This window comes from Erithacus rubecula, assembly GCF_903797595.1.
Source record: "Erithacus rubecula genome assembly, chromosome: 12".
Taxonomy (NCBI): domain Eukaryota; kingdom Metazoa; phylum Chordata; class Aves; order Passeriformes; family Muscicapidae; genus Erithacus; species Erithacus rubecula.
In genome coordinates this window covers 7,231,291-7,259,132 of record NC_136664.1, presented here as the reverse complement: position 1 = coordinate 7,259,132, position 27,842 = coordinate 7,231,291, and the positions used below count along the sequence as shown (strand labels likewise).

At 40.4% G+C, this 27,842-nt stretch overlaps 1 protein-coding gene across 2 annotated transcripts in view; it reads left to right on the top strand.

Moving 5' to 3' along the window:
- Positions 1-27,842, top strand: part of CNOT1 (CCR4-NOT transcription complex subunit 1) — a 54,127-nt gene that overhangs the window by 22,732 nt on the left and 3,553 nt on the right. Inside the window, exons 17-44 of one of the 2 annotated variants that reach the window (XM_079316539.1) lie at positions 2,577-2,727; positions 4,070-4,271; positions 4,784-4,912; positions 6,053-6,177; positions 6,993-7,279; positions 8,116-8,194; positions 9,428-9,658; positions 10,905-11,045; positions 11,728-11,907; positions 12,976-13,092; positions 13,489-13,599; positions 14,204-14,281; positions 14,587-14,764; positions 15,263-15,393; positions 15,756-16,052; positions 16,738-16,878; positions 16,975-17,079; positions 17,601-17,720; positions 18,540-18,731; positions 20,442-20,584; positions 21,185-21,293; positions 21,384-21,553; positions 22,632-22,863; positions 24,879-25,127; positions 25,757-25,920; positions 26,189-26,306; positions 26,777-26,878; positions 27,132-27,305. In XM_079316539.1, the coding sequence (XP_079172665.1) occupies positions 2,577-2,727; positions 4,070-4,271; positions 4,784-4,912; positions 6,053-6,177; positions 6,993-7,279; positions 8,116-8,194; positions 9,428-9,658; positions 10,905-11,045; positions 11,728-11,907; positions 12,976-13,092; positions 13,489-13,599; positions 14,204-14,281; positions 14,587-14,764; positions 15,263-15,393; positions 15,756-16,052; positions 16,738-16,878; positions 16,975-17,079; positions 17,601-17,720; positions 18,540-18,731; positions 20,442-20,584; positions 21,185-21,293; positions 21,384-21,553; positions 22,632-22,863; positions 24,879-25,127; positions 25,757-25,920; positions 26,189-26,306; positions 26,777-26,878; positions 27,132-27,305 (4,456 nt within the window). Of the gene's footprint in view, positions 1-2,576; positions 2,728-4,069; positions 4,272-4,783; positions 4,928-6,052; positions 6,178-6,992; positions 7,280-8,115; positions 8,195-9,427; positions 9,659-10,904; positions 11,046-11,727; positions 11,908-12,975; positions 13,093-13,488; positions 13,600-14,203; positions 14,282-14,586; positions 14,765-15,262; positions 15,394-15,755; positions 16,053-16,737; positions 16,879-16,974; positions 17,080-17,600; positions 17,721-18,539; positions 18,732-20,441; positions 20,585-21,184; positions 21,294-21,383; positions 21,554-22,631; positions 22,864-24,878; positions 25,128-25,756; positions 25,921-26,188; positions 26,307-26,776; positions 26,879-27,131; positions 27,306-27,842 lie in introns of both variants that reach the window. The other variant, XM_079316538.1, reaches the window with a different exon arrangement.

The following is a 27,842-nucleotide window of genomic DNA, read 5'->3' as shown; positions in this document are numbered from 1 at the left end:
AATTGCTTTGATTAGCTTAGGTTTCAGTCACAAATGGAAGCAGGCATTGTAAAGACTAGAAGGTTAAAATCACAGTAAATACGAAATACATTTGGGAGGGTAGTTGCATTTCACTAGCTGAAGCCTGCCATCTCCTAAATCTATTGATTTAGGAGCCTGCTCTTTAATCAGGCTGTAGTTAGATCTTGTCTTGTTTTGTGCCCTGGGAGACATTTTTTTTTTAGCCACCAGGTCCCTGCATGTTCTGAGACTTATTTTTGGTGCAGCTTGTTTATCACTGGTGAACACTGCAGTTGTGGCATCATGTCTTCAAAAAGAAATAAGTGTTCCTTCTATTACTGACTGTTTTTACAATGAAGTCAGGCTTGGTTGCAGCCACCACAGGCTGACCAACCATGTAACTTATTAACAAGCTGCTGTTGAGAAGTCTTTCCCTCATGGAACTTCAGTGAGTTGAGAGGGGCAGCAGTGCCTTCTCCTCACAGCCATTTTCTGCACAGTCCAGTTGTGTCAGTGTGGGGAATGGTCATTTCTTCTCAGTCCTTGTCTCAAGCAGGGAAGAGGCTTCTGTGTACCACTGCCTCAGAAATTACAAGGCTTGTTCCCACTTTGTAAGAAAATGTTTGGGGGGAAAAAAGAGGAAGATAAATGAAAGGGTGATTCCAGCAAGCTTTAACTTCCCTTACAGTGACAGTTTCGTTGCTCTAGACTCTGGTCCCTGGCTCTCAGCCCACCAACTTCATTTGCCAGAAATGCAGACTGTGGTTTTTTGTGGGTTTTGGTTTTGTTGGGTTTGTTGGTTGGTTGGATATTTTGGTTTTGTTTGTTTTTTGGTTTGTTTTTTTTTTTTTTTTTTTTTAGAAAACCTCCAGTTCTGTGCTATCTAAAAATACTGTGATGTTGACAAGATAAAAAGTTAACCTTCAGTCTGCCTAGGTGGTGGGACAAAACATCACTGGTTCTCTCCAGAGAACAAATGGCCTAACCAGTCACAAAACATCACTGGTTCTCTCCAGAGAACAAATGGCCTAACCAGTCACCCTAAATATCCAACTTGGGGATTGTAAGTCTGCCTTTGTCCTCATTCTGGGCTGCCATATTACCTATCTACAGCAGGTTGGAATTTGTTTTGCAAAAGCGTGTTGTAGTATTTAAGCATAAAGACAGCAAATTTAACCCCCAAAAAGGAGGGCAAGAGACTTGAGGTTGGTAACAATGTGAACTGTAGACTCCCATGACCTATTCCATGGCTAACTGAAGTGCTGTATGGTCTTGAAATGCTACCTGCATCAGAAAAAAATCTGTGATGCATTTCAGTTGGTCATACATACATTTAAATGTTGTGATTTCTGAGACTTTGGTGCTGGGGTGAGGGCAAATACATACTGTAGATACTGAGTCTACTGTGTGCCAAGCTCAGAGCTCTGTCTTCAGATCTGGTTGCACTTTCTGAAAAAGGAATCTCTTTAATCTTCAATTCTTCTGCCTTAATCATCAGAATGGTTCTTTTGTTGTTTTTCACCTCATGCCAAGAGTTGAGTAGTAACAGCTTGTGAAAACTGAGTTGAAATGAGGAATCTTCAGAAGAGGTTAACAGAACAACAGTGCTATATTAGGGTAGTTGCACCATTGCAGGAAGGAATCTGCAGCTTTAGCTGTCTTCACTGAAAAGATATAACTGAAGTTCAGGAAAGCATAATTTGCATTTTTTCCACAAGGAAAATGTTGGTGTTCTGTTATTATATCGGTAGTTAGGTAAGTCAGCAACAGAGCTGGCTTTCCTTTTAGTTTGAGAACCTGGCAGTCAGACATAGAACACTTTAGAAAGAGGTACTGACTGCTCTGCATTGTGCAATGATTTTGTGCCTAAGTTTGAGTTTTTTGATGTTTTTTGATTATATTTTCCTTGAATAGTTAAATTTCCTGTCTCTCTTTGGGTTTAGTGCCAGTGTGTGAAGCACATCTTTCAGTCTGTAGACAGATGAGTTTTAGTGAAGCAGGTTGTGGTATTTACCTCTTCTTTTTTTGTCTGTGTGTACATAGCCTATGTATCTCATCTTTTAGAGAGAACTTGTATATAATGAAATTCTGAATGAAAATAACCATAAATGGTGAAGTTTGGCTACAGGAAGAAGCCTTGAGGGGCAGGTTTGACCAAGGGATCACAACATCACTATCTGTGTTTTAATTAATGAGGCAAGCTGTTATATAACCTGTAATGTGGACAACAGCAGACAAAAGCTTTTCCAAGAACTTGTTGGAGCTGTGTAGGTACACATCCCAGCCTTCAGTATGACCTTACTTGCTGGGGTAACTGAGTATTTGAATCATCAAAAACAAAGGAGTAGTCTATTGGAGATTGTTGTAGAACTACAGTTTAAACTTCTCTATTTAAATATAGCTGTTTCTCTTGGGAGATGATCTAAGGCAAGTTTTTCTAATAACAAAATGTAGCTTTTGCTGGCATTTTGCAGCTTCTTTTTGTAAAATGCAGCCTCAGTTTCTCAAGAAAAATCAAGCAAGTTAATATATTTTGTGAATGTTACGTGGCTCACTGTTGTGCTTCCACATGCCAGGAGTGTTTCTCAGGAGCTGTCAGAGACGATCCTCACCATGGTAGCAAACTGCAGCAATGTCATGAACAAGGCTCGGCAGCCCCCACCTGGAGTCATGCCCAAAGGACGCCCGCCCAGCGCCAGCAGCTTGGATGCCATCTCTCCTGTGCAGGTAGAACAATCACATGCTGCATTTTCAGAAGCTGGTGTTCATTTAGTGTTAGTTCTGCTGTGCTAGTTGAGCTCTTTCTGCAGGACTAAGTCAAACATCATCTGGCTCACGTAGTTTTGTTCTTGCATGTGTTGATTGTTTGTAACTAGAGAATAATGTCTGAGGGATGTAGTTCAGAACTGTCTTTCACTTCACTGATGTCTGTAAGAAGTAATTGTGAAGTATTATAGGATGGGAGCACTGAGGAGGGACAGATATTTGGTTTATTTAAAATAACTGAGGCTTTCTTTTAAAGTGCTAAAATTTACTAGGACTTCTGAGAGTTAAGCACTGCCTTTGAACCTGATGTGTCTTGTTTGTAGCTTCACGGGCCAAGCCACAGTGCTAGAGCATAAGGACTTGTTATAACTGGGGCTCTTCAGCTCTCAACTGAACTCTTTTAAAAACAAGGTACATTTCAGTTAATCCCTGCCACTCATCATCCCTTCCTCCTCTGGGAGCAACACATTACAGACAGGTTTTGCTTCTAGCAGTTACATTGAATGGCAGATTTTTAAGTGGTGAAAAGTATTTCACATGAAATAGTGTCAATTTAGCATTTAAGAATGACTGAATTGCCAGTAGATTATGTAAACTCTATATAGAGAGTGGTTTTCTTGTAAATTGTTGCTTTATTGAAATTGCTCATCAGATGTGCCAAATATCTTGGCAACCTGCTACACAAAGCTCGTATGAACAAACAGCAGCAATTTTTAGTCTGTAGTCATGTTGTTTTCTGGGTAGATAATACCATTTTCTGCTGTTCTTAGTCAGTTCCCTAACTTACTGCTTTGGCAGACTGTGCCTTCCCTCCTGTTCATGAACCAGGTCTTAATGCTTTTTGTTGAAGACTTCATTCAGGTATTTAGCTGTGAAAAGTGGTAGGGTCCTTCAGTCAAAAATACTCTTTTAAGTTTGAAATGGAATAGCTTTGTAAGTCTTGAGGTGAGATCTGATGTTGCAAAGTGCAGAATATAAACTATTCTAGTACAAAAATCTGCAAGTAGAAGTAAATGCTTCTTATTGTAAGCATTTACTGTTGTGTTACACTTAACTACAGACTGTGGAACAATCAGACTTTCTGTAAGAATAGAATTTCATGGGATTGCAGAAGAAAAAAATGCATTCTGTAGACAAACTAATATTTTGGGGTGATCTGGATGACTTCAGAATTTACAGTAACCATGCAGAAGAGCTTTTCTCAGAAATGTTTTGATATATAGCCATCTATGTACAAAACATGCCAGAAATCATCCGGACTGTGGTTTATGGGTGTCTGTATAATCTTCTTTTCTTCATTCAGATCGACTCGCTTGCAGGAATGGCCTCTCTTAGTTTAGGTGGCTCAGCTGCTCCTCACACCCAGAGCATGCAAGGCTTCCCTCCAAATTTGGGCTCTGCATTCAGCACTCCTCAGTCACCAGCAAAAGCATTCCCACCTCTTTCCACCCAAAACCAGACAACCGGTTTCAGTGGCATTGGAGGACTCTCTTCACAGCTTCCAGGTACTGCTCTTAGGGTGGAGTGGTTTGTTTTTGACATGGCACAGCTGAGGCACTGTTACTGCTGTGGTTGGAAATACTGACTGTGACAGCTCACCCCTTATGGATGGGTTGGGTGCTTCCTTCCCTTTGAGGATGGGAAGGCACACTGGACAACCAGCTCTGTCATATGGGAGGGAGTTATACTTTGATATGGAGTGAGGAGTCCTCACTCCTGGGTCATTGCTGAAACAGCACCTCAGAGTGTTGCAGCTGCAATAGGTAAAAGGTTTGAGCCAAGAGGATGAGTGTGTTTTGACAAATATAGGAGCATTATTTTAGGTTGGGACAGGGATGAAGAACTGCTTTTGTTAAAACTTCTTGGTATTAGACAGCAATGAGGCTATAAAGCTCTGAGTTCTTGGAAATGACAAGTGCTAGGAGGAGTGGTAAGTGGATAATGTGAGGGTGCAACTGAAGTGACCAATTGCTTGCTTTTCAGTAAGTGGTCTTACTACAAGTTTGCTTTTCAATAGGTGGTCTTACTACGGGTAGCCTGACTGGCATAGGAACTGGAGCCCTGGGCCTTCCTGCAGTGAACAATGACCCATTCGTGCAAAGGAAGCTGAGCACATCTGGACTGAACCAGCCTACATTCCAGCAGAGTAAGATGAAACCTTGTAAGTGGTAGTGTTGTCTGTGGCTGTGAAGTGTGACTGTGGTCTGCAGTTAATCTGTGTTTCCTTCAGGGGAGGCTTGAATCACTAGGTGGTAAATGTTAGAAGTGTGGCTCTTGTATTATTATGTTTGTCTGAAAAAGGTGCTTCTAAACTTGTATCCTAAGAGCTTGCCAAGTGCCTGGGGGGGGGGGGTTAAAAAAAACCCTTTAGCATAAAAATGCAATGTGCTATGGATTTGCATGAGTAGTGTTTTTTGTCCTTTTTCTGTTGTGCTGTGCCTTGAACACAAGTGTTGTCCTGCTCTTGACAGAGAATTGTATGTGCCTAGTACCAGTGTGTTTTTTGTTTCATTTGTGACAAGGGTAAACCTGGGTATGGTCCTATTGCAGCAGAGAACTTGACAGGTAAAGAAAGCAATGAAATAGACTGCAACACTGGATACAAATAAAATGAATAAAAGAAGGTGGGAAGATAGTTTTTGAAAGGAATTATTTGGTTCATAACACTAAGCTGTTATCCTTAATTCATTTATGCCTCTGCAGCATGCTCACAGTGAAATGTTGAAGTAGTCAAATGGTCAGGAAGCACAGCCATGTGCTAAACCTTCCCCATTGCTGTTACAGAGGAGCTGTCAAAGAAGCCATATGCAATAACAGCAAAGTTACTTTCTCTACAGATGTATAGTGGAGGTGGCTGTAATCACCATTGGTTTATATTCTGGGTCTTGAGCATTCATTATAAACTTCTTGATCTCTCACTGGCTGGGCTGAAAGTTTGTGTGCAAGTTTGTGTGCATGTTAGTGTTGTGTAGCATGCTTTGTTCTAGTCTGTTCCACATTCAGTTATTTAGTTGTCATCAGAGGTTAGCTTGGAATGCACTGGGTTCTAGGAGTAGAGCAGTGTGAGGTTAATGCTATTTCAGGATGCAAGGTTTTTTAATAAATACAGTGTACTGAAAAAAGATTTTTAAATAGCAATTCCTGTTTGCTGGGAAGGTTAAATATCCTGCTCTTCAGAAGAAATAGCAGTTCTGTATAGACTGGTGGAAGAGTTGAAGAGGACTAGATGAAATCCTGACTGTCTGAAGTTGTCCTGAGCATGGTACCTGTTTCCTTTTTTTACCAGCTGACTTATCTCAGGTGTGGCCAGAGGCTAATCAGCACTTTAGCAAGGAAATAGATGATGAGGCAAACAGCTACTTCCAGCGTATTTACAACCATCCACCACACCCAACCATGTCTGTGGATGAGGTGAGTTCCCTTCTGTAGCAGTTACAGAAGACTGTAACTGTCCAGAGACTTGCAATAAAGTGGATTGTAATTATTCCTTCATGTATTAGATTTTGTGGGAAATAATAAAGTGCTCCTGGTAGATGCTTTGCAGCATTTCTTTTTTGCTTCGTTGAAGTTTTTTTTATAGTAAATTTGCAGTTGTTCAGTACATTCAGCTTTGACTTCTCTGGACTGAAGACACCAGAGGTCTAATTAACACTCCTAAAATGCTGCTAAGTGGGAAGGATTCAGTGTTGTGTGGAAGCTTTGTGCTGAAAAAAAGTGCTAAAGAATGCCTTTAAATAGTCTCTGTAAATTATCTTAAATGTATTTGATTTTAAAGTATATGAAAATGACTACAAGATCATATATATAAAAGTGTCCCAAATTCTACCTTCTGAGCTTTTGATAATTATTTTTGTTAGTCTCTATGAGAGTAATTATTGGTCTGATGTACTTAGTCTTTGAAGTACTTCAAATTTACTTTAATATATTTGCATAGTTATAAATTATGGAACAGAACATTAATTTTCATTTTTCTAATTTGAAAGTAATGGAGTAGGTGGTCACAAGAAAGTTTTGTGTGAAGGCAGTCACTTAAAAGAGCACTAAAGTCTGAAGAGGAAGCTGGTTCTAGTGACGTGGTGTCTGTCTGCTGGCTAAAAGGAAGCAGTTACTTTGTGGTTGTGGTAGCACAATGTACCTTAGTAGCTGCAGACACTCACGAAATAGGGACATGGGAAGGGGCTGAAATCAAGCAAATCTCTTGGTAACAATTTCCACTTTCTTTGCAGGTCTTGGAAATGCTGCAGAGGTTTAAAGACTCCAACATTAAACGGGAACGAGAAGTGTTTAACTGTATGCTGAGGAACTTGTTTGAGGAATATCGTTTCTTTCCCCAGTACCCAGATAAAGAGCTGCACATAACAGCCTGTCTCTTCGGGGGCATCATTGAGAAAGGACTGGTTACTTATATGGCATTGGGCCTGGCCCTGCGCTATGTTCTTGAAGCCTTACGAAAGCCTTTTGCATCCAAAATGTACTATTTTGGTATTGCTGCACTAGATAGATTTAAAAATAGGTGAGTGTGGGTTTTAATAGTGCCTGTGTTGTCTTGTAAATCTTGAACCTGCTCTAATCATGAGTACAAGGTTACACATTTCAACTTTGGGATTTCTTCAAAGACACACTGACTTGAAATGAAATGTGTGAATTCGCTAGTTAAAGGTTAACCTTTCTTAATTAAAATGTTCAGTGTGATACCTGTATAAATGTGGGACAAACTGAGATGCTGAAACTACTTAGACTATAAAAATCAGTGAAGTGTTGAGTTAGATGAAGTAACCAAAAGCTTGTTAGAAGTGGGGTTAATGTAATTACTCTTTAATAGGTGCTTTCCAGTGGAGTCCCATTTGCAGTGTTTATTACTGAAGGACTGGCTGGGAGCTAAGCTCTAGAACTTTGCTTTTACACAGAAAAGTACGGCTAAATAATCTCAGAAAAAGTTATTTCTCAAAAATTTTAATGAATTGCAGATAGAGAAGACTCTGGGTGTGAGGTGTGCTCTGGGTTGCTGTTTAAAATGCACTGAGGCAGACTACAAATTACTTACCCAGTAATCTTGTTACAGACACTGAATATAAATGCAATTGTGTACTAGGTCAGAAGTAAAGAGATGTAGGAAAAGATTGAGTTGCTGTGAATAAGTCTTGTCCTTTAATGTTAATCCATTTTAAATAGACTTTGCAACAAAAAATATTTTGTAGCAAATGCTTTGTTTATAGCACAGCTGCTGTAAGGAGTCCAGAAGTAATTCTGTGGTGCAGTATGGGAATGACATAGCTGATATTTGTTTCTCTGTAATACTGTTTCTGATGTGGGGTTATGCTTCTGACTAATGTGTGTTTTATCTGACAGATTGAAGGACTATCCCCAGTATTGTCAGCACTTGGCTTCTATTAGTCACTTTATACAGTTCCCACATCATTTACAGGAGGTGAGTGTCTACAGGCAGCACTAATTTTCTATGTTAAATTCTTCAGAGCAAATTTCTCTTTTCCTTTGAAAAAACAGTCACATCTGTGGTGATTTTAGACCATGTACATCCACTGAATCAAAAGCCTTTTCTTAAATGTTTTACTCTGGGGTGTAGGGTAGGCAGGTGATGTTGCCTTTGCTGCTTCCATAAATCTGTTTGGGTTGTTTATGTTGAAGTAGCTACGTGAATATAACTGAATGATTAACCAATACACATGTCCATGCATGAAGGTTTTAAAGTGTCTCAGTGGATTCATATTCCAGTCCCTTAAAGATATGGTGTTTTAATCTAAAATAAGTCATTCTGCTGGGTTTATACAGTCTCATACGTAGACCTGATAAAATAATCCAGGAAAAATTTCTTTCCTGAAGATCTGATGAGAGCTGTGGGAGCACCTTGTTGTCCAAAACAGTGTTCACTACATGGTGTCTGCCTTGAATCTGCTTTTATTGATAGAAATACAGAAAAAACTAATCCTAGTGGCAGAGCTTAAGAGCATGAGCTAAATAATGAAAAATGTTTAGCTCTACCATTAAGATAGAGGCTCACACCTGAAGCTGCAAAGTCCAATAGCAGTCTTGGTTTCACTTACCAGCTTTCACACTGTACCCCTTAAATTACCATCTGATGTTTCCAGTTTCTGGGGAAATGTACAGCAGTGGGGAAGAAACTAATTTTCTACTATGGAACTATTTCAGAAGATATAATATCTAAAAGTTAGCTATTTCTGAACTATGGTTTTGCTTACTAATGGTGAGCTTCAGACTATTCTGTCTAGCTGTTGGAGTCCTTGCAGAAGACTTACCTGCTTTGCAGCCTGCATCTTGATATTCACACATTGCTCTTAGGCTCTTTCCCCTCTTTTGTTCTGCTGTTCTAGGCCTGGAGGGATAGGGATGGAGTTTTTAAGTAGTGCTCTGTAAAATATTAAGCATGTTAGGTCTTGTGATGCTTGATATCAACTTGTGGAGGCCAGAGGCAGAGCTTGAGGCTCCTCTGTAGTAACAAAGTCCATAATGACAAGATGTGCTTTATCAGGGTATGCAGTAAATACTACAAATTCCTTTATGGCAAGACTGTAAAATATTTTCATGATTGTTGGCAAACCTTTATAGTGCAAATGCTAAAAATCAGCCTATATTTCTGTTGCTGCCTGTGAAATTTTGTATGTGCTTGTTCACCCTATTTTAGTACATAGAATATGGACAGCAATCCAGAGATCCTCCTGTGAAGATGCAGGGTTCAATCACCACCCCTGGAAGTATTGCACTTGCCCAGGCTCAGGCCCAGGCCCAGGTTCCAGCAAAAGCTCCTCTTGCTGGTCAAGTCAGCACTATAGTGACCACCTCAACCACCACCACCGTGGCAAAAACCATTACAATCACCCGACCAACTGGAGTCAGCTTCAAGAAAGATGTGCCGGTAAGAATTGTGTCATTGTGCCCTTCCCAGAGGGGCAGATGCTGCTCTGGACTGAGTACATACAGACTCAGAATCTGTTTGAATTGGTGTACTACAGATTTTAAAATGGTGATCCTTATTTTTGATTTAAAGCATGTAAGTTTTTAAAATGTGGCCAACATTTTTGTAGAGAGAGTATTTTTCATCATCAAACTATCCAATTACTTTGGGGTCAAGTTGAAATGTGTTCTTGAGGCTGTAATTATCAAGACAGTTACAGAACCATCATTTCTGTTAATGACTTGCAACAGGACTCTTAAAATAGTTGGCAGCTGCTATTCTGCTTGGGATTTAAGAACACACTGCACACATCTGACCTCACATTTCTAACTGTGTTATGTTTTTCAGATCTTCGGTCACTTGTGTAAACAACTCTGAACTACTTGTCAGAGTTATTACAGGGTTGGCAGATAGAATTGGCTATTGCACATAAAGTTCTGGGGCACACTTGGTCCCATGTGGATGCTGAGGATGAGCAGTGCTTTTCTGTATGATGGCTGATGGACTGGAAAGTCTAGCCTGTCTTTCTGCTTGGGACTGTCTTTAAATAGTTCTCTGTAAAGGAGGCAAAAGCCAAACACAGCTGAAAGTGTTGTGAACACACTTGGGGAGACATGTAGAAACTTGTTACTTTGAGGTGTATGTTTTCCTAATTTAAACTCCAGTCAGGATTGATACTTAAAACTGCATTGCCTTTTCCCTTAATTGTAATGTACCAGGTGCTAAAGCCCTGGGGTCCAGACCTGTAGGAACCAGGCTCACATTCTGTTGACTTCAGCTGGCATCTCTGAATGAGAAACCTGGTCTCAGAATGAACCTCTGGGATTTCTCCTTCCCAAATCAGCACTGAAGTGCTCCTGAAGACTGCCTGCTGTGTTAAGCACAGCTCACTATTGTGTTGTGTTTTTTCTCCAAGCTATAATTGTACACAGGTTTAAAGGCCTAAAGGGTGCCATTGCAATGGCACCTATTATGTGTGCACATAGAGGCTTTTTTTGCAGCAGCATTCTTCTGCTGAGTATTGACTATAATTTTTAGAATAAAAAAATCACTTGGCTCTTTCAGAGTGCTGCTGAAAATGAATCTGAGACAGTAGATGTCCCTTGATAAAGCTCAATTCTATTTTTGCTTGATAAAACAGAGCAAAAGTTTCTTTTGATATCACCTCTAGGTGTTGTTTATGCTTAACTTCTTGTTCTCCCTCCAGCCTTCCATTAATACTACCAACATTGACACGCTGTTAGTAGCAACAGATCAGACAGAGAGGATTGTGGAACCTCCAGAGAATGTCCAGGAAAAAATTGCTTTCATCTTCAATAATCTCTCTCAGTCAAATATGACACAGAAGGCAAGTATGAAAATAAATGGTAAAATAGAAAATAATAATAGTAAAATAACTTCTGATCTTTTCTCTATATATTAATTTTTAAGTGTGGGCTGATTACATGTGTACAAAATTCTAACTTGAAAAACTTTAGGAGGGAGCACACTGTAAAGAAATTATAGTTTCCAGCACTTTCTGCTTAAACATCTTTGGAGATAAAATTTTCCAGGGAGAAGAGAGATGGGTAAAAGATACCTTTTCTTAATCTTAAGTAAACATTCACATCATAAGTGGACTGGGTGTCATTAAATGTTGCAAGGTTAAGCTCTGGTATTTCAAGCAGAAATTAAGGGACTTTTTTTGAACTAGTTGTGGTGCACAGTTCTGCTGCCACCTGTGCTGTTGTGTTGTGGATGGATGGCTTGAACTTGTAAGGTGACAACATTTATTTCCAGTTATCTGGTAAAAAGCTGGGAAGTGAAGGAGAGGTAAATTGTTAGGCCTTGCTTATTTCATGATTGGGTCCATACTGGCTGACCAGATCTTTGGATAATGAGACACTGATGTCACTATTTCTTTATTTATAGAAAAGCAACCTTAGTGTTAGAAGCAGTTGACTGACCATAAACTGTGTGTTGGTCAGAGCTGACCCCAAAAGGTTTTATCTTCTCATCTGTTCTGTGCTTTCTCTTTGGTTTGAGCACAGGTTGAAGAATTGAAGGAAACAGTGAAAGAAGAGTTCATGCCTTGGGTATCACAGTATCTTGTGATGAAAAGAGTCAGTATTGAGCCTAACTTTCACAGCTTATATTCAAACTTCCTTGACACACTTAAGAATCCAGAGTTTAATAAAATGGTTCTGAATGAAACCTACAGAAATATCAAGGTGAGTAGTGTAAGTTTTCTAAAGGCACCACAGGAGTATGCTGCTCTCCTTATGCTGTCTGTTTGTATGGTGCTGATCCTCAAATATAGAATATTATTCCAAAATTTACTTTCTTGCTTGCCATTGAACTCAGAGATTATCTTTAGAAGTGCTAGGATTCTTTTCAGTTAGGAGCATACAAAATAATTAAATTGTGTAACAGGAGGGAAAATTTGCATTTGAATTAATTTATGTGGGTGGACTTCAAATTTGTGTGAGGTTTGCAAATTATAACCCAGGGGAACATTGTTTACAGTCTAGTTGTTCTCTGTGGAGGAAAGTACAAAGATAGAAAACCACACTCTGCTCTTTTGGCCCAAGAGGAATTGGGGGGGAAAGGGTGTCTTTAGAAAATATGAGTGTGAAAGGCAGAATTTCTTGGAGGGCTAGGATAATGGGGATGGGAGGAGGAAGCAGTAGCCCAGAAGTGATGACCCAATGAAAGAAGCTTGTAAAGAAAGCACTATTTTTAAACCTGTTGGTGGCATTTCCTCACCACCATGGGTTACGCTGTAGTGCAAAAGCATCTCCTGACTCTTGAGAATACAGCTGACCTTGCTCTGTTCAGCTGATGCTCCTCTGAAGTTAAGGAACAGAACTAACAGCAGAATACTTGTTTTATGATTTATAACATGATGACATGATTTATGTTTTAACATGACAAGGAGATGATTTCCTTGGAAGGTTAAACTGTAGCCTTCAGGTCTGTGATGAGGAATTAAGAGGAAGCACAAGTTACACTTGGCTATGGGAGTAGTTGTAAAAGTCTCAACAGAGTAAATGGGTAAGGTCTGGGAAAATGTAATCCTCTTTTTTTGATCCTTTTAAAGGAAGGAATTTTGTAGTCATTACAGTGCAGATTTCCTGCCTTGAAGTGAAAGCTGTTCAAGTATCTCTGTAATGTGACTGAAGCTCAGGACTTAATGTTCTAAAACTTTGCCTTTATTCTATCAGCTGTTGGATTTGGTTTGGAGTCTGGTTATCTTCTGCTTGTTGCTCAAGATGCTTTTTTTTTTTATTCTTTGTTAGGTGCTATTGACATCAGATAAAGCTGCAGCCAACTTCTCAGACCGTTCCTTGTTAAAGAACCTTGGTCACTGGCTGGGAATGATAACAATGGCTAAAAATAAGCCCATCTTGCACACGGTGAGCTTCTGTCTTTACAGATTGCCATGGCATGAATTGGTATGCTGTTTGCAGTAGCATAAGCTATTTGGGGAATCTTACCACTTTTCAGGTGACTCTTTTGTGTGCAAAGTATAAAGTATGACTCCAGAGTTGGTTATTTTACACTTATAAATATTTTTTTATATCAGAGAAGTTGGTAGCTAAATTTATTTTTGCAAAAGCTTGTTAATCCATGTGAAAATGTAGATGTGTAAGTCTTTGTTCAAAAAGTAACTGCTCTTTACAGTCTATAAAATTCAAGGGCTGTCTTGACTCAGCCTTGCCTGTCTCTGAAAAGGAAACAGTGTATTAGTGGAACTATGCAGTGTCTTTGCTGTTTTCTCCACCCTCATTTCCACTTCAATTGTGTTTCAGGATTTGGATGTGAAGTCACTACTACTGGAAGCATACGTTAAGGGACAGCAGGAATTGCTTTATGTAGTGCCATTTGTTGCCAAAGTCTTAGAATCCAGTGTCAGGAGTGTGGTAAGTGTCTTTGTACTGACAGAGTTCTTGCTCAAGTGGCAGAATTCTGCAGGAAGTAATCACCTTTTTTCATGAAATGAAAACCGGTTGAATTCTGTGGAAAGACAAGGGATGTAAAAGCACAAAGTGAAGGAGTTTTGTTTGGAGGGAAAGTGGCCATGCATTTTGGCAGCATAAATAGGTGGTGTTAGCTGAAATGTACTATGGTATCTGTGAACAGAACTCCATTGTGAAATGGAAGGATGCCATTGAAGAAGGTCTAGAATATATTTATTCCTAGATTTTATTCTTGTTTTTTCCTTTCTCCCACCCACTTTGATCCTGATCAGCTTGTCAATTCTACTTGACATAGAACTGATCTTTCAAGAAGGACTAGATTTTTGTGTTTCCAGTTTTTCACTTAGGTTCCTAATGTATTCCCAGTTATCCTGAATTACTGGAACAATTATTACTAAAATACTAAATTCCATTCTAATCACAGCTGTACAAAGGTTTCCATGGCTGTATGCACACATAGCTGCCTGTGTTTCAAACATTTCCAGTTATAAATTATCCAGATGATTGAAGAAGTTTCTGTAATATTGCTCTCTTCTTTCTCTTGTAGGTCTTCAGGCCTCCAAACCCATGGACAATGGCCATTATGAATGTTTTAGCTGAGCTACATCAGGAACATGATCTAAAAGTAAATTTCTGAATTTGTTTTTTTTGTAACTTCTGAGTGAAAGGTTTTATTGATACAACAGTCAATAGGGATATTGTGAAGGAGTGAACGGTCCTCACTGCTTTAGCATGGGAAGATTCCTTGGGTACTGCTTGATTTGGTAGAACTGGGATGAAACTCTTCTCCATGGGGTCAGCATCAAGATAGTTGTCTAATCCTCAATCATTATTAGTCTCTGAAAGGAGTGGGATTAGAATGAGGAGCTTGGGAGTAGATGTTTTGGGTGTTTTCCTTGGGATATTACCTAAACTAGAGTTGTTTTGCAGTTGAATCTGAAGTTTGAGATTGAGGTGCTCTGCAAGAATCTTGCACTAGACATAAATGAGCTGAAACCTGGAAGTCTCCTGAAAGATAAGGATCGTCTGAAAAATCTGGATGAGCAGCTGTCTGCCCCAAAGAAGGATGTGAAGCAGCCAGACGAGCTACCACCCATCACAACAACTAGTAAGTACATCTCACAGAGTCCAGAGCAGCACTGTTAAAGTTCAAGTAAGACAGGTTTTAGTATCACAAAATAAAATATGAAGCTACATATGCTGCTGGAATGTTCCTGAGTGCTTGGGTAGTTTTGTAAAAATTAAGTCTGCAGAGTTTGGAAATGGGAAGGGAATGGAAGCCATCATGAGGACTAATTCTGTATTATGTGTGTGTAGCTACTTCTTAGACTTCGTCCTATTAACAATACATCAGCTGCTAAAACTGTTGTAATAAACAGCTCTCTTAAAATGTACTAAAGCTACTTTGGAACTAATAATTAGTTTTATGGAGAATGAAAGTTGCTTAGTAAGTTTAGGAGGTTTCATGATCAAACTGCAAAGCTTTCATTTCTAGGTAGTTTCTTGGTTTAAATAAGATATTTAAAGATATTCCACATGATATACTTATTTTATAAGCAGTTGCTTTTCACTAGTGTCTCAATACAAACCTACTTGTGTTCTCCAGCTGCTTCTACAACTCCAGCTACCAGCACCACTTGTACTGCCACGGTTCCTCCACAGCCCCAGTACAGTTATCATGACATCAACGTCTATTCTTTAGGAGGGCTGGCTCCACACATTACCTTAAATCCAACGGTAAGTTTTAGAGCTGATTTAGTTTGCTAAAAGAATTCTTACAGCCAGGGTTGATGCAGATCTCAGCTGGTGGGAGCTATCCAGGACTTCGGTATAAAAGGAGTCTCTCTGCTACTTTTGTCCAGTCAGCAGCTCAGCTCTTAAGTCAATCTTTGCATTGTTACTCAGCTGCAACTTGTTTAGAAAAATAATTATTTGTCCCAGTTTCACATTAATCAAATACTTTAATAACTGTGTGGGGAGCATGGGAGTACTGCACAAGAGATGACAATGCATTTATAAATCATTCAGAAAATGCAGGTGTCATGGGTAGCTGGGATTCCAGTGTACTTTATTCTCTCACATTTCCTAATGCCCTGCAGATCCCGCTGTTCCAAGCCCACCCGCAGCTGAAGCAGTGTGTGCGGCAGGCGATTGAGCGCGCGGTGCAGGACCTCGTCCATCCAGTGGTGGACAGATCCATCAAGATTGCCATGACAACCTGTGAACAGATAGTCAGGAAGGACTTTGCCCTGGATTCAGAGGAGTCACGGATGCGTGTGGCTGCTCACCACATGATGAGGAACCTGACTGCTGGGATGGCCATGATTACCTGCAGAGAGCCTTTGCTGATGAGCATAGCTACCAACTTGAAAAATAGCTTTGCTACTGCACTGAGGGTAAGTGCATCATTTGAAGTTTATGTCCAACTAACAGAACTATAGGCATCCAGCATTAGTAAATCAGTTCTCCACAATATAGATTTGTTAATTAATTGTGCAGCTTAACTAGCATGGAGATGAATTTGCTGGGTAAAAGTTTTGTGACTTGTGGAATTAGAGTGAAAAAAAGTGTGTTACAAATCCAGATCTTGAACACTCTTAAACTGAGATGGTAGATCTTACTAAATGGCACACAGTCTTCCTGACTATCCTTTTACCCACTGAAAAAGGCTTAGAACTGCTGTTTTGCACTGGTAGTGCTGCACGTTTATATCTTCCAATTACAACCTAGGAAGTAGGAATACTTCGACTGTGATGCAAAGCCCTCCCTGCATTAGCATCACTCTGTATGTGTCTGTCTAAAGCAAGCCTTTATTTCTGTGCCCTAGAGATGGGTAGGTGGAGAAGATGGAGAACTCCTGCTGTTTTGTTCCTTGTTGAAAGTCTTTACTGTCGTCTTGCCTACATGTTTTATTCAAAGCTATGCAAAATTAAATTTAATATTGTATATTCTATGGGAAGGGAGTGTGATCCTAAGAGCATTCCTTTTTATTGCTGATGTTCTGTATAAGCAGTGATGCAGATTTTAAGGCAAGTAATATACAGGGGAATTTTACATCCTGATTATTGTGATTTTCAATAGGCAGCCTCCCCACAGCAGAGGGACATGATGGAGCAGGCAGCTGCCCAGTTAGCACAGGATAACTGTGAGCTTGCCTGCTGCTTTATCCAGAAGACAGCTGTGGAAAAGGCAGGCCCTGAGATGGACAAGAGGCTGGCAACTGTAAGTATAGGACTGTTGTCTTTTAGAAGTGTTCTGTGTGCTCCTACACATCCAGATGGGTGTCAAAAATGCAGTGTGGTGTTTGTGTTTTCCCAGGAATTTGAGCTCAGAAAGCATGCTAGGCAAGAGGGGCGTCGCTACTGCGATCCTGTTGTGTTAACGTACCAGGCTGAGCGGATGCCAGAGCAGATCAGGTTAAAGGTGAGCTCTGTTCTGATGCTGCTCTTCTCTCCCTCCTCATAAGGGCAAGTGGATGGCACAGTGTCAGCTGGGTAATCATATATTGTTTATCTAACAGTGCAATTGCTGTTACCTTGATTAATATGGCAGCACATATATATATTATTCCAAAATTTCACAATTCCTTGAGTCTCTATTTCTGTGCATTTCCTCTCTTTCACTGAAAGATGGCTTGTCTGTTTTTTTGTCTTTATATTTTCTTTTCTCCTTTCTATTTTCGTCCTTTAAAGGACATACCATGTGCTTTCAGCAGAGCATTTCTCAGTATTCAGTTATATCTGTTTCTTGGAGTGAAAGTTTCATTTTTAGAGTAAAATTTCCCTGTTAGGAGGTGTGACAGGTGAGGTAAGACCTCGGTGCAAAGCAGCTGAATCCTACTCGATGTCTAGGCCAGTCTGTTTAAGAGTAGCTACCTCTTACACAAGCTGCCCTCATTTTTTACTGCCTCAGTGAGTTAAATGCCTGTTCTTTTTGTTGCCAAGGTTGGAGGTGTGGACCCAAAACAGCTGGCTGTTTATGAAGAGTTTGCACGCAATGTCCCTGGCTTCTTACCCACCAATGACTTAACTCAGCCTACAGGATTCTTGGCTCAGCCTATGAAGGTAGAGGTTTCTGAATTAATCAACTTGAAGTACTATAGCCATTTTGGAGGCTGTTGCAGAACTTGTGGTTTTGTTAGAAGGACTCATAAGTCAAGTGTTTTCATTGCTTGGGGATAGTGATTGAAAAAAATGCATTTGTTCTATAGACAAAGTAATGGCAGCATAAAACTTCCATCCAGTCTTAGGGATTTTTAACACAAATTGGGAAAAAAATCTGCAGTTTAGGAATACTACATGTAGTTTTAGTTGCAGTGAAATATTTTATTCAAATCTCAGGTTACTTTGCAGGAAAATCATGGACAGCAAATCTGAATTTTAAGATCATTAACAAGTTTTTGTATGCATACAAAAACTTACTGATGGAACAAGGGGGGTTGGATTCAAACTGAGAGACAGGTTTAGATTAGATGTTAGGTGGAATTTCTTCCCTGTGAGGGTGGTGAGGAAGAGGTTATCTGAAGAAGCTGTAGATGGCCCCTCCCTGAAGTGTTCAAAGCCAAATTGAGTGTGGCTTTGCATGACCTGCTCTAGTGGAAGATGTCCCTGCCCATGTCAGGGCAGGTGAAATAAAATAGTCTTCAAGGTCCTTCCAACACAAACTATTCTGTGATTCTGACTGGTAGAATTATGTGTTGGTTATTTTCACAGCTTAATTTGCTCATATGTGTGTACTTCACATGCCCTCAATAACAAACTATAGTACTGTAGAAGTCTAAATTCTGGATGCTGTAATTTCTGAAGGAGAAGAGTCCGTCATTATTTGAGTGTCACAAATGCAACCCTTACAAAAATCACTGATTCTCACTTTCTCTTAAGCAGCAAGCTTGGGCTACAGATGATGTAGCACAAATTTATGACAAATGTATGACAGAACTGGAGCAGCACCTGCAGTCCATTCCACACACCCTGGCCATGAATCCTCAAGTTCAAGCATTGCGCAGCCTCTTGGAGGCGGTGGTAGTGGCTCGGAACTCCCGGGATGCTATTGCTGCCCTTGGACTACTGCAGAAGGTGAGTGCTGACAACCCATCTCTGTAACAACTTGCTTAAGAGTTTGTTACTCACCTGGCTCATGGATTGTTTTGCTGGTGACCTGGTTTCTTCATGCATCCTGTGGAACTTGCTTGGTGACCAGTACTGAGCTGCTGTCTTTGGAAATCAAATAAATAAGTTTGGGAGGGAGCCATTGTGTTCAGTTAGGATATTGTACACATGTTGCCAAAACTGCTGTGGAAGAAGTAGGTATATGGAATGCTGAGACTTAGTTTTGTTCAGATATGGCAAGTAGAGAGCTGTTGCTGTCCAGAATAGTTTGATTTCAGGATGATTTGGAGGCTAAAATGGTGTTGGAACTGCCATTGTAGATAGATAGTATTGAGCATAGTACTAGATTTCTAGTTGCACACTAGGGGTTTATTCAGTAACTGATAAATGACTATGCATGGTGGGTTGACCCTGTCTTGCTGCCCAACATCCATCCAGCTGCTTCCTCTTTCTGCTTTTCTGCAAGACTGAGAGAAAATGCAAAGAAGACTAGATGATATTTGTTCAGATTATGACAGTTTAATGGGAAAATAAAGGGCATGTGCACAAATGAAACTAAAATCTACTTCCCATCAGCAAGGGGATATCCTGCTATTCCTTGCAAAGCAGGCCTTCAGCACATGTGACATTTGCCTGTAAAAGCAAACATCTGAACCATGAATGCCCTTTTTCATCATCCTTTCCCTGAGCTTTTATTGCTGAACATGATGTCATATGATATAGTACATCCCTTTATTCAATTTGGGTCAGCTGTCCCGGCTGTGTTGCTTCCCAGCCTCTTGTCCATCCCCATCCTACCCACTGATGGGAGAGGCAGAGTGGGAGAGAAAAAGCCTTGATCCTGTGCTAGTGCTGCTCAGCAACTGGCAAAACTGTGGTGTGTTGTCAACACTGTTTCAGCACAAATCCAAAACTCAGCACCATATGGGGTGCTATAAAGCAAATTAACTCCATCCCAGCCAGAATTTGTAGGCTGTGTACCAGTGGAAGTGTTGCAGTAAGATCTGTGAGCTGAGCTGGCATCAGTGCACTGTAGAACAAGTGACAGACAAAGAGAAAAATGCACTTGAGAATAGTGTAAGGATACTAAGCTTGTGTGCATGAGGATCCAAGAGCAGTGCCAAAACAAAAGTAAACAAAAGCTAGAGAGAGACTCTTCATTCTTGTCTGCCAGTGCTTTTACCTGTTAGAAGATCCAGTCCTGACTATGACTTGACCAAATAAATTGTATTGCCTGTGTAAAACTCATCCTCCATTTGCTGTAGACTAACACAGATACATCTCTGAGTACTGGAGCTCTTTCTCTAAGGAAGCTGCTCACTTACCTCTGGCAGGTTCTGTAAATATTTTCTCAGATAGTTCTCCATAAGCCATATGCAGAATTGCTTGAGGAGGCATTCACTTAGGGAAACTGCAGCACAAACTAACATGGTCTGTCATGGTATTTGGTGCACATATGAAGCTAATGGGGCATAGAGAGACCTGTAGGTGTGCAGTGCATGTATAAATGCCATAGTAGCTGGTAAAATCTCACACAGTCTTATCAAAAGATCAGCACAATTACTAAATTAATGGTTTTTTTCGTGTCTTCTGGTGATAATTCTTGCTGATGTAATGTACAGAAGATTTGGAAGAGGACTTGTTTTTTCCTCTGCTAACAGGTTGCATCTATTCTAGGCTGTAGAGGGCTTGCTGGATGCCACCAGTGGGGCTGACGCTGACCTGCTGCTCCGCTACCGTGAGTGTCACCTGCTGGTGCTGAAGGCTCTGCAGGATGGCCGTGCCTATGGATCTCCGTGGTGTAACAAGCAAATCACTAGGTCAGTTACAAGACAAGAACATTGATGTAACTCTCACCATCATTTGGGAGTTCCTGTGTAATTCTGAATTCCCTCCTGTTAATATTTTGCTTTGCTGCAATTTGGACAGACAAAAATACCAGATTTTTTATTTTTTTGCAAAATTAACTAGATCTTCTGATAATGCTGATTCATCCCAGAACATGATAGAAATCCTTAATGGAATTAAGCTTTAGGGCATGATCTGGGCTTTTTTTGCACTCTCATTTTGCAGCAGAGAATATTTCTGTGTGCTGTCACAAGCAATGTGACATGGCATATGCCTGTAGCAGAAGTTTCAGCTAGACAGATCTGCCAATTCATGCTTAGAAGAGAGGCTTCTTGTGCTGAACAAACTAAAGCTCTTGAAGGACTCTTGTGGCTAGTTGTGCAGGGCAATAGATGCTTGAGTCTGACTGTTGTATACTTAAACGTTACCTTAGAGAATGTTGTAGAAGAGGCTTCTTTTGAAACTGGATAATGAATCACAGTGAATGTCAGTTTCTGAAGTACTAGATTTTAGTTGCTTCACTTAAACTGTGTTTTTGAAACACACTTTTTATAAGAAGTTCAATTGTTCAGGTGCCTGATCGAATGCAGAGATGAGTACAAGTACAATGTGGAAGCTGTGGAGCTGCTAATCCGCAATCACCTTGTTAACATGCAGCAGTATGACCTTCACTTGGCTCAGGTAAAGAGAACGTGCCCTTTTAAAGCAGGAGGGATGCACTCTGTCCACTGTAAGATCTGTGGTTGAATTTTGTCTTTTTCATGTTGACAGTCTATGGAGAATGGCTTGAACTACATGGCTGTGGCATTTGCCATGCAGTTGGTAAAGATCTTGTTGGTGGATGAGAGAAGCGTTGCCCATGTAACAGAAGCAGATCTGTTTCACACCATTGAGACACTCATGAGAATTAATGCTCATTCCAGAGGAAACGCCCCAGAAGGGTGAGGCTATAGTATTGTGCAATGTATTACTTTTTTTTGTGCTCATTTATGATTTGCATATTATATAGGCATTGTCTCATATCGTTCGGTCATACAGGTTTAAACTTTCACTAAGACTACAGTCCTTTCTTAGTTTCAGCTGTCACTCTAATGTAAATGTGCTCATCTTAGTCAAAATAGAGACATCTACAGCAGCATGTGAAACTGAATGCTTAAGCAAGAAAATCTCTCCATGCACTACACTCAAAATTCTGTTGAACTGAGAGAAGCCCGTTTGAATTCCTGCTTTGTCTTAGATTTATGCAATATTATTGCCTGTTTAAATCTTGTATTTCTAGGTGTCAGTATGTTAATCACAAACAATCCAATTGCATTGGAACATTCCTTTCTGTTTAGAGCTTACAGAGCAATCCTCCACCAGTGTCACATAGTTTATGCATCCACCTGCAAACTGCCTAAACCATTTGGGTAGCAAATGTTGCCACATCTCCTGGAAATACCTGTGGGACTTGCAGGCCTCCTATTTGTAAGGTGGAAGCAGTTGTTGCTGGGTTTGAGAAAGACATGAATTAGAGCTTGGAGAACTTTGAATAGCTGTGAGAGCAATCAGCAGGTGGCTGATGGCAATGGCTGCAAAAGACAGCTGCTGAAGTCCTTTCATCTGCAGTTGGCATGGATAGACTGTCTTCTCTGTGTGGCTTGACTTTCACTGCTGCCAAATCCAGTGCCCCAGTCAGGCAGTTCAGTACTGGCATCTCCCTGTTTGGGAGCATTTCAGGGCTCCTGAAGTCTGAAGAGAAGCTGCTTCTTGTCCCTGTGGTGTTTTGTTGCAGCACTCCACTGCACAAATTAGAGTGGAACTTCAAAGGTTATGTGATTTCAGTGTTCCTTCTTTCATCATAAGTGTATCTGCTTTCATGACTTATTTCTGCTATTCCAGTGAGGACTGAAAGATAGAAAGTTTAGTATAAGAAATAATTTGCTTTCTTTCAACTCTCTTTGACTGAGCTTCCAGTTCCTGCACCTTCTGGAGGAGGAGGAATTCTAACCTAGCTCTTGCTCTGGTCTGTTGCATTAGATTACCCCAGCTGATGGAAGTGGTCCGATCAAACTATGAAGCAATGATTGACCGTGCTCACGGAGGTCCTAATTTCATGATGCATTCAGGAATTTCTCAAGCTTCTGAGTATGATGACCCACCAGGCCTGAGGGAGAAGGCAGAATACTTGCTGAGGGAGTGGGTGAACCTCTACCATTCAGCTGCAGCAGGCCGTGACAGTACCAAAGCATTCTCTGCGTTTGTTGGACAGGTAGAGCTTTTGGAAAGAAAGGTGCTTTTTATTCAACATAAGTAGGGTGTGATGCCCTCCATTTTAAAACAGTGTTATAACCTGTGTTAGGCATCCTTTTGAAACTTCCAGGTGTATGGCAGTTTACTGTCAAAATTCTGTTTTTGATGAAGCCCCTGTCCTCCACCAAATCATGTTCTTCAGATAGTGTAGCAACAGGCTGTCACTTCAGACCATGAGTTCTGAGAATAGTTTGGTGGAAAAAGAACTTGAGCTGAAATAGCTCTTGGAAGTAGTTCTGTCAGTCAGCTCTGTAATGAGCCTTGACTGGTGTTACTCCTTATGGGTAACAGTAAAAGCTCTGACAGCCTACAGGAGGATGTCACCAGTAGAGATTCAGGTAAATTGTTGCAGGTCGTGTGGGCAAGGGAATCCTTTTCCTAAGTGAAATCATTAATAAGGGAACTCTTGAGACTTGAAGTGGTGTCTAAATTTAAACAATGTCCAACATGCCACTCTGAAGCATCTTAATAGGTATGGTGAAGATCACATACCATCTGCCCTCTAGGTGTGACTGAGGAGAGGGATCTCCTCAGTAGCCCAGCATGTGTGGTAACAAACTCCTGCATTTGCAGGCATCTCCCTAGAATTCTGTTCTTGCATGCAGCTCCTGACTGCAGCTGCAAGAAAGGCCCTGACATGGCCTTTTTGCATCGTGTTCTTTTTAACTTTGTGACACTGCCATAAATATGCTACAGACTTTGCAGCTGCTAATGAAAATAAGCTCAAGCTTCAGAGTATGCATGAAGATTGTGACTGATGCAGTGGTTTTTTAAATTTGATTTTAGTGTCCTTATGTACTGGTTATAGAGAGCATTCTGTTGGTCTGACTTCTACTGCATGGAACTTTTTGAATGTTTTTAATAGATATTGGGCTAAACATACATCTTAAAGAAATATTTTACCTATTTCTGTGACTTCACTTTTTTACTTCAAATCATGCTCTTTAAGCACACAGTACAGAGTGCTCACAATACTTAGTACACTTTTGTCCCACTTCACTCTTTATCACACTTGTTTGATTACATTTTGTACAACTATGATCAGTTTTGAAATAGCAATTTAAATATATTGAAGTGCAGTGCTTATTTACAATTGTTTGGTTACAGGCTTTAGTAACGGAATATTTTGTAATAACTACATTAAATAAGGTTGTATTACTGAACTCAAAGGAACTGCTAAAGTGTTGCTTCCTTCTCACAAGTCTGTAAAACAAGCAGCACAGAACTTTGAAGGCAGATACCTAAATTCTTTGGGCTTTTTAGAAAAAAAAAGTTTCTCCAGAAATACTAGAAGTTCTCCACGTTGTCTCCAAGTTACCAGTTATGCTGTTTTTATAGCTTTATGTACAGTAGGAGTTTAGAAATAAGATGCTTTATTTAAAGCCCCCAAGTTTTCTACAGTGTAATTTGTTTCATTTTGATAGTTCTAATACTGTGGCTAACAAATAAAATTAGGTCTCTGGGGGATTTTTATGTATATTATTATTAATACATCTCCCCCATGCAAAGCAAAAAAGCCCACCCAGTCTTTCTCTGCATGTAATGTTTGTTTAAGGAAAATTTGCTTTCCAAATGCAGTTTGCTTCTACAGAATAGGGCTGCAAAGTGGTGGTTGTGGTGGTTTGTGATTCCTGAGCTAGGAGCTGGAATCTGCCCCTCCCAGAGCTTGTACTCCTCATGTTCTTCATGCAAGGGTGAATGCTGGTGACAGCACTGATGCTAAAACAGGCTTCTCAGCTATGCTGGTGGTTGAAAAGATTTGGGATTCAAAAGATTGTATTTGAGTATAAATGTGTTTGAGAAAGTTGTTTTGCCACCCTCAAATTGCCTTGCAAACAATCTCTCAGGAGAATATGGCAGAAATTAACTGTGGCAGGCAAGGTGGGGTGCTTTGTAAAGGGTGTGTTATTTGAAATAAATTGTAAAATGGACTGTGTGGTTACAGTGCTGACAATCTTTTCCTTTCCTGGTTAGATGCACCAGCAGGGCATCCTGAAAACAGATGACCTGATCACCCGTTTTTTCCGTCTTTGCACTGAAATGTGTGTTGAGATCAGCTATCGAGCCCTGGCTGAGCAGCAGCACAATCCTGCAGCCAACCCCACCATGATTCGAGCCAAGTGCTACCACAACCTGGATGCCTTTGTGAGACTCATTGCACTGCTGGTGAAGCACTCTGGGGAGGCAACCAACACAGTCACAAAGATCAACCTCCTCAATAAGGTTGCAAATCCTTCTTGTCCTCACTGCATTTAAAGTGTATTGTTGGCTGAACCTTTGCTAAACCTGATAAACCTTTGCTAAACCTGAGGTGCAGAACTTAATGTGGATTGCTGCTGAGGTGTCTGGCGAGGACTAGATGGATTGGTCGCTGGTAAACTTTTGAATGAACCACCAAGATGCCACGTGGCTTTCTTGTTCACAAAGATTTAATCTTAAACCAGTCTGAAATTCATCTTTGTGCCTTGAAATAAAAAAGTCAGCAGCTGCTGTTTTAAGGTTGCTAATTCCTGAGTGTTTATCCTCATGTTGTGAGAGTCTTGCCTTTTCTTTTACACTGCTTGGTTTATGGCTGGGTGGTCTTAGGTAGTTAACACCTTCAGATACTGCCCAGTCAGATGTTGTGACTGTGGTCCAAGGGACAGGGAGAGCAAAGCATAGCGGTTGGGAATTGCTGAAACAAATTGTAATATTAATTTATGCAGCACTTCAAATAACTAGGATTTTTGGTTCTTGTTAGAATCTACTGATTTTGTTTTTGTTTTTTTCTTTTTTACTGATGGTTAAAGTATTATCTGTAGTCTGAGTTGCAGAGTAATTCTTGCTGTCTCCATGTGTCCTAATCTCCTTAGGTTCTTGGTATTGTGGTGGGAGTTCTTCTGCAAGACCATGATGTTCGGCAGAGTGAGTTTCAGCAGCTTCCTTACCATCGCATTTTCATCATGTTGTTGTTGGAATTAAATGCTCCTGAGCATGTGCTGGAGACCATCAACTTCCAGACACTCACAGCTTTCTGGTATGTATTTGGGATTGTTCACAGCCCATCCTTCCTTGGTAGCATCGAGGATTTTCACTTAAAGGCTGTCTGTTCTTTGTGGTGGCTTAATCACCTGTGGAGTAACAGGTTCTACTGTGGACTGACCACTTGCTTATTTTAGGGAAGATGACTGGTAAAACCCAAGATGCTCAAATGCCTTTGCTTTTAGGGCTGTGTTTTTCCCTCAATATTATGAAAAGCAATCTTATTGCTGTGCACTTCTAACCTGCTCTAACTTTTCTTTCAGTAACACATTTCACATCCTGAGGCCTACAAAAGCTCCAGGTTTTGTTTATGCCTGGCTGGAACTGATCTCCCATCGGATATTTATTGCAAGAATGCTGGCACATACACCACAGCAGAAGGTGTGGCTGCAGTTTATCTTTTCTGAATTAAAAAGCTCACCCAGGTGTTTGTCTGGTGTGGTGCTGTTTCACATCTCTTGAAGTGCACTAGTGGCATGGCTGTTCTGTTTTTGTTGTCTTCCATATTCACAGTAACCTAACTGCATGGAGGAGAGTCTGTGTGTCAGTAACTATGGAACACAGGGTGAATTTAATTTGTTAAACATGCCTTTGTCTAGAAGAGCTGTAGCCTTCTTTCTAGGCTTAATATTGTCAGCTCAATATGGCATGTTGAGGGTTCTGGAAACACTCATGGCACAAAAATGTGCAGCTGAAGCCCTTTAAATAAGCTGTGCTGCACTGAGTGGTTGAGCTGGCAGTTGCTAGCTCTTCCATCCAGGTTTTTATAAAGATCAATCTAATTATAGTTTTGAAATTAAGGTGAATGACCATCATTGCATGTTTTCCACCTGCTGTTATTTTCTTGACAGGGTTGGCCTATGTATGCCCAGTTGTTGATCGATCTATTCAAGTACTTGGCTCCTTTCCTTAGAAATGTGGAACTCACCAAACCTATGCAAATTCTTTACAAGGTAAAAGAATGTTGTCTAATAGATACTTCAATCAAAGTTGTCTGAAAGTAGAAGTATTCTGGCAGCAAAATAGAATTAGCTATTTTCTTCTAACTTACATTTGAGAGTTGAATATAAACTGTGAGGGAAGCAGGCTGCCCTCCTAGATTAGTTTCTTTCTGATAATGTTAGCCACATGACATGGAATGATGGCTCTGCAAGCTTTTGGACAATTTCAACAGTTACACACCTCGTTTACTGTTTTATTTCACAGGGCACTCTGCGTGTATTGCTGGTTTTGTTGCATGATTTCCCTGAATTTCTCTGTGACTACCACTATGGATTCTGTGATGTGATCCCACCCAACTGTATTCAGCTAAGGAATCTGATCCTGAGTGCCTTCCCACGGAACATGAGGCTTCCAGACCCTTTCACCCCTAACCTAAAGGTAGAATTTACTTCAAAGGAGTTTGATAATAGGAAACCTCAATGCTCAAAATACTCTATCCAGGTTAATGTTATCTAATTAAATCTTTGGGTATCTGCTAGGCAGCTAGTCCTGGAATGATTAGAAGGAAACTTTCTCACACTGCCAAAGCATTGTCCTGTTGCTCTTCTCTGCCTGAGCTGTGTGAGGTGATGGTAGTGAAGCTGCAGTGCTCATTGTCACTGAAGAAGCTGTTCTTGATTTGTGAGGATGTTTGGGCCTTTTGAAACTACAAGACTGTCTGGAGTGTAGATGGGGAGACCCCAAAGGCAGTGATTGAATTTCCTTATGGCCTTCACCCCTGAAATTTTTTATCATCTCAGTTCTTCAAGACATCTTGTATTAAGTTTGCATGTTAGGTATCAAGTTTCTTATAAAATCTGCAAAAGTCAAGTGTTGCCATTTCACTGATGGAAGGAAAAGTAATCAGCAGCAGTAGTTGATGTAATATTGCTTATACATCTGCTGTTCAATTCGTGCCATTGCTGATGGTTTAGT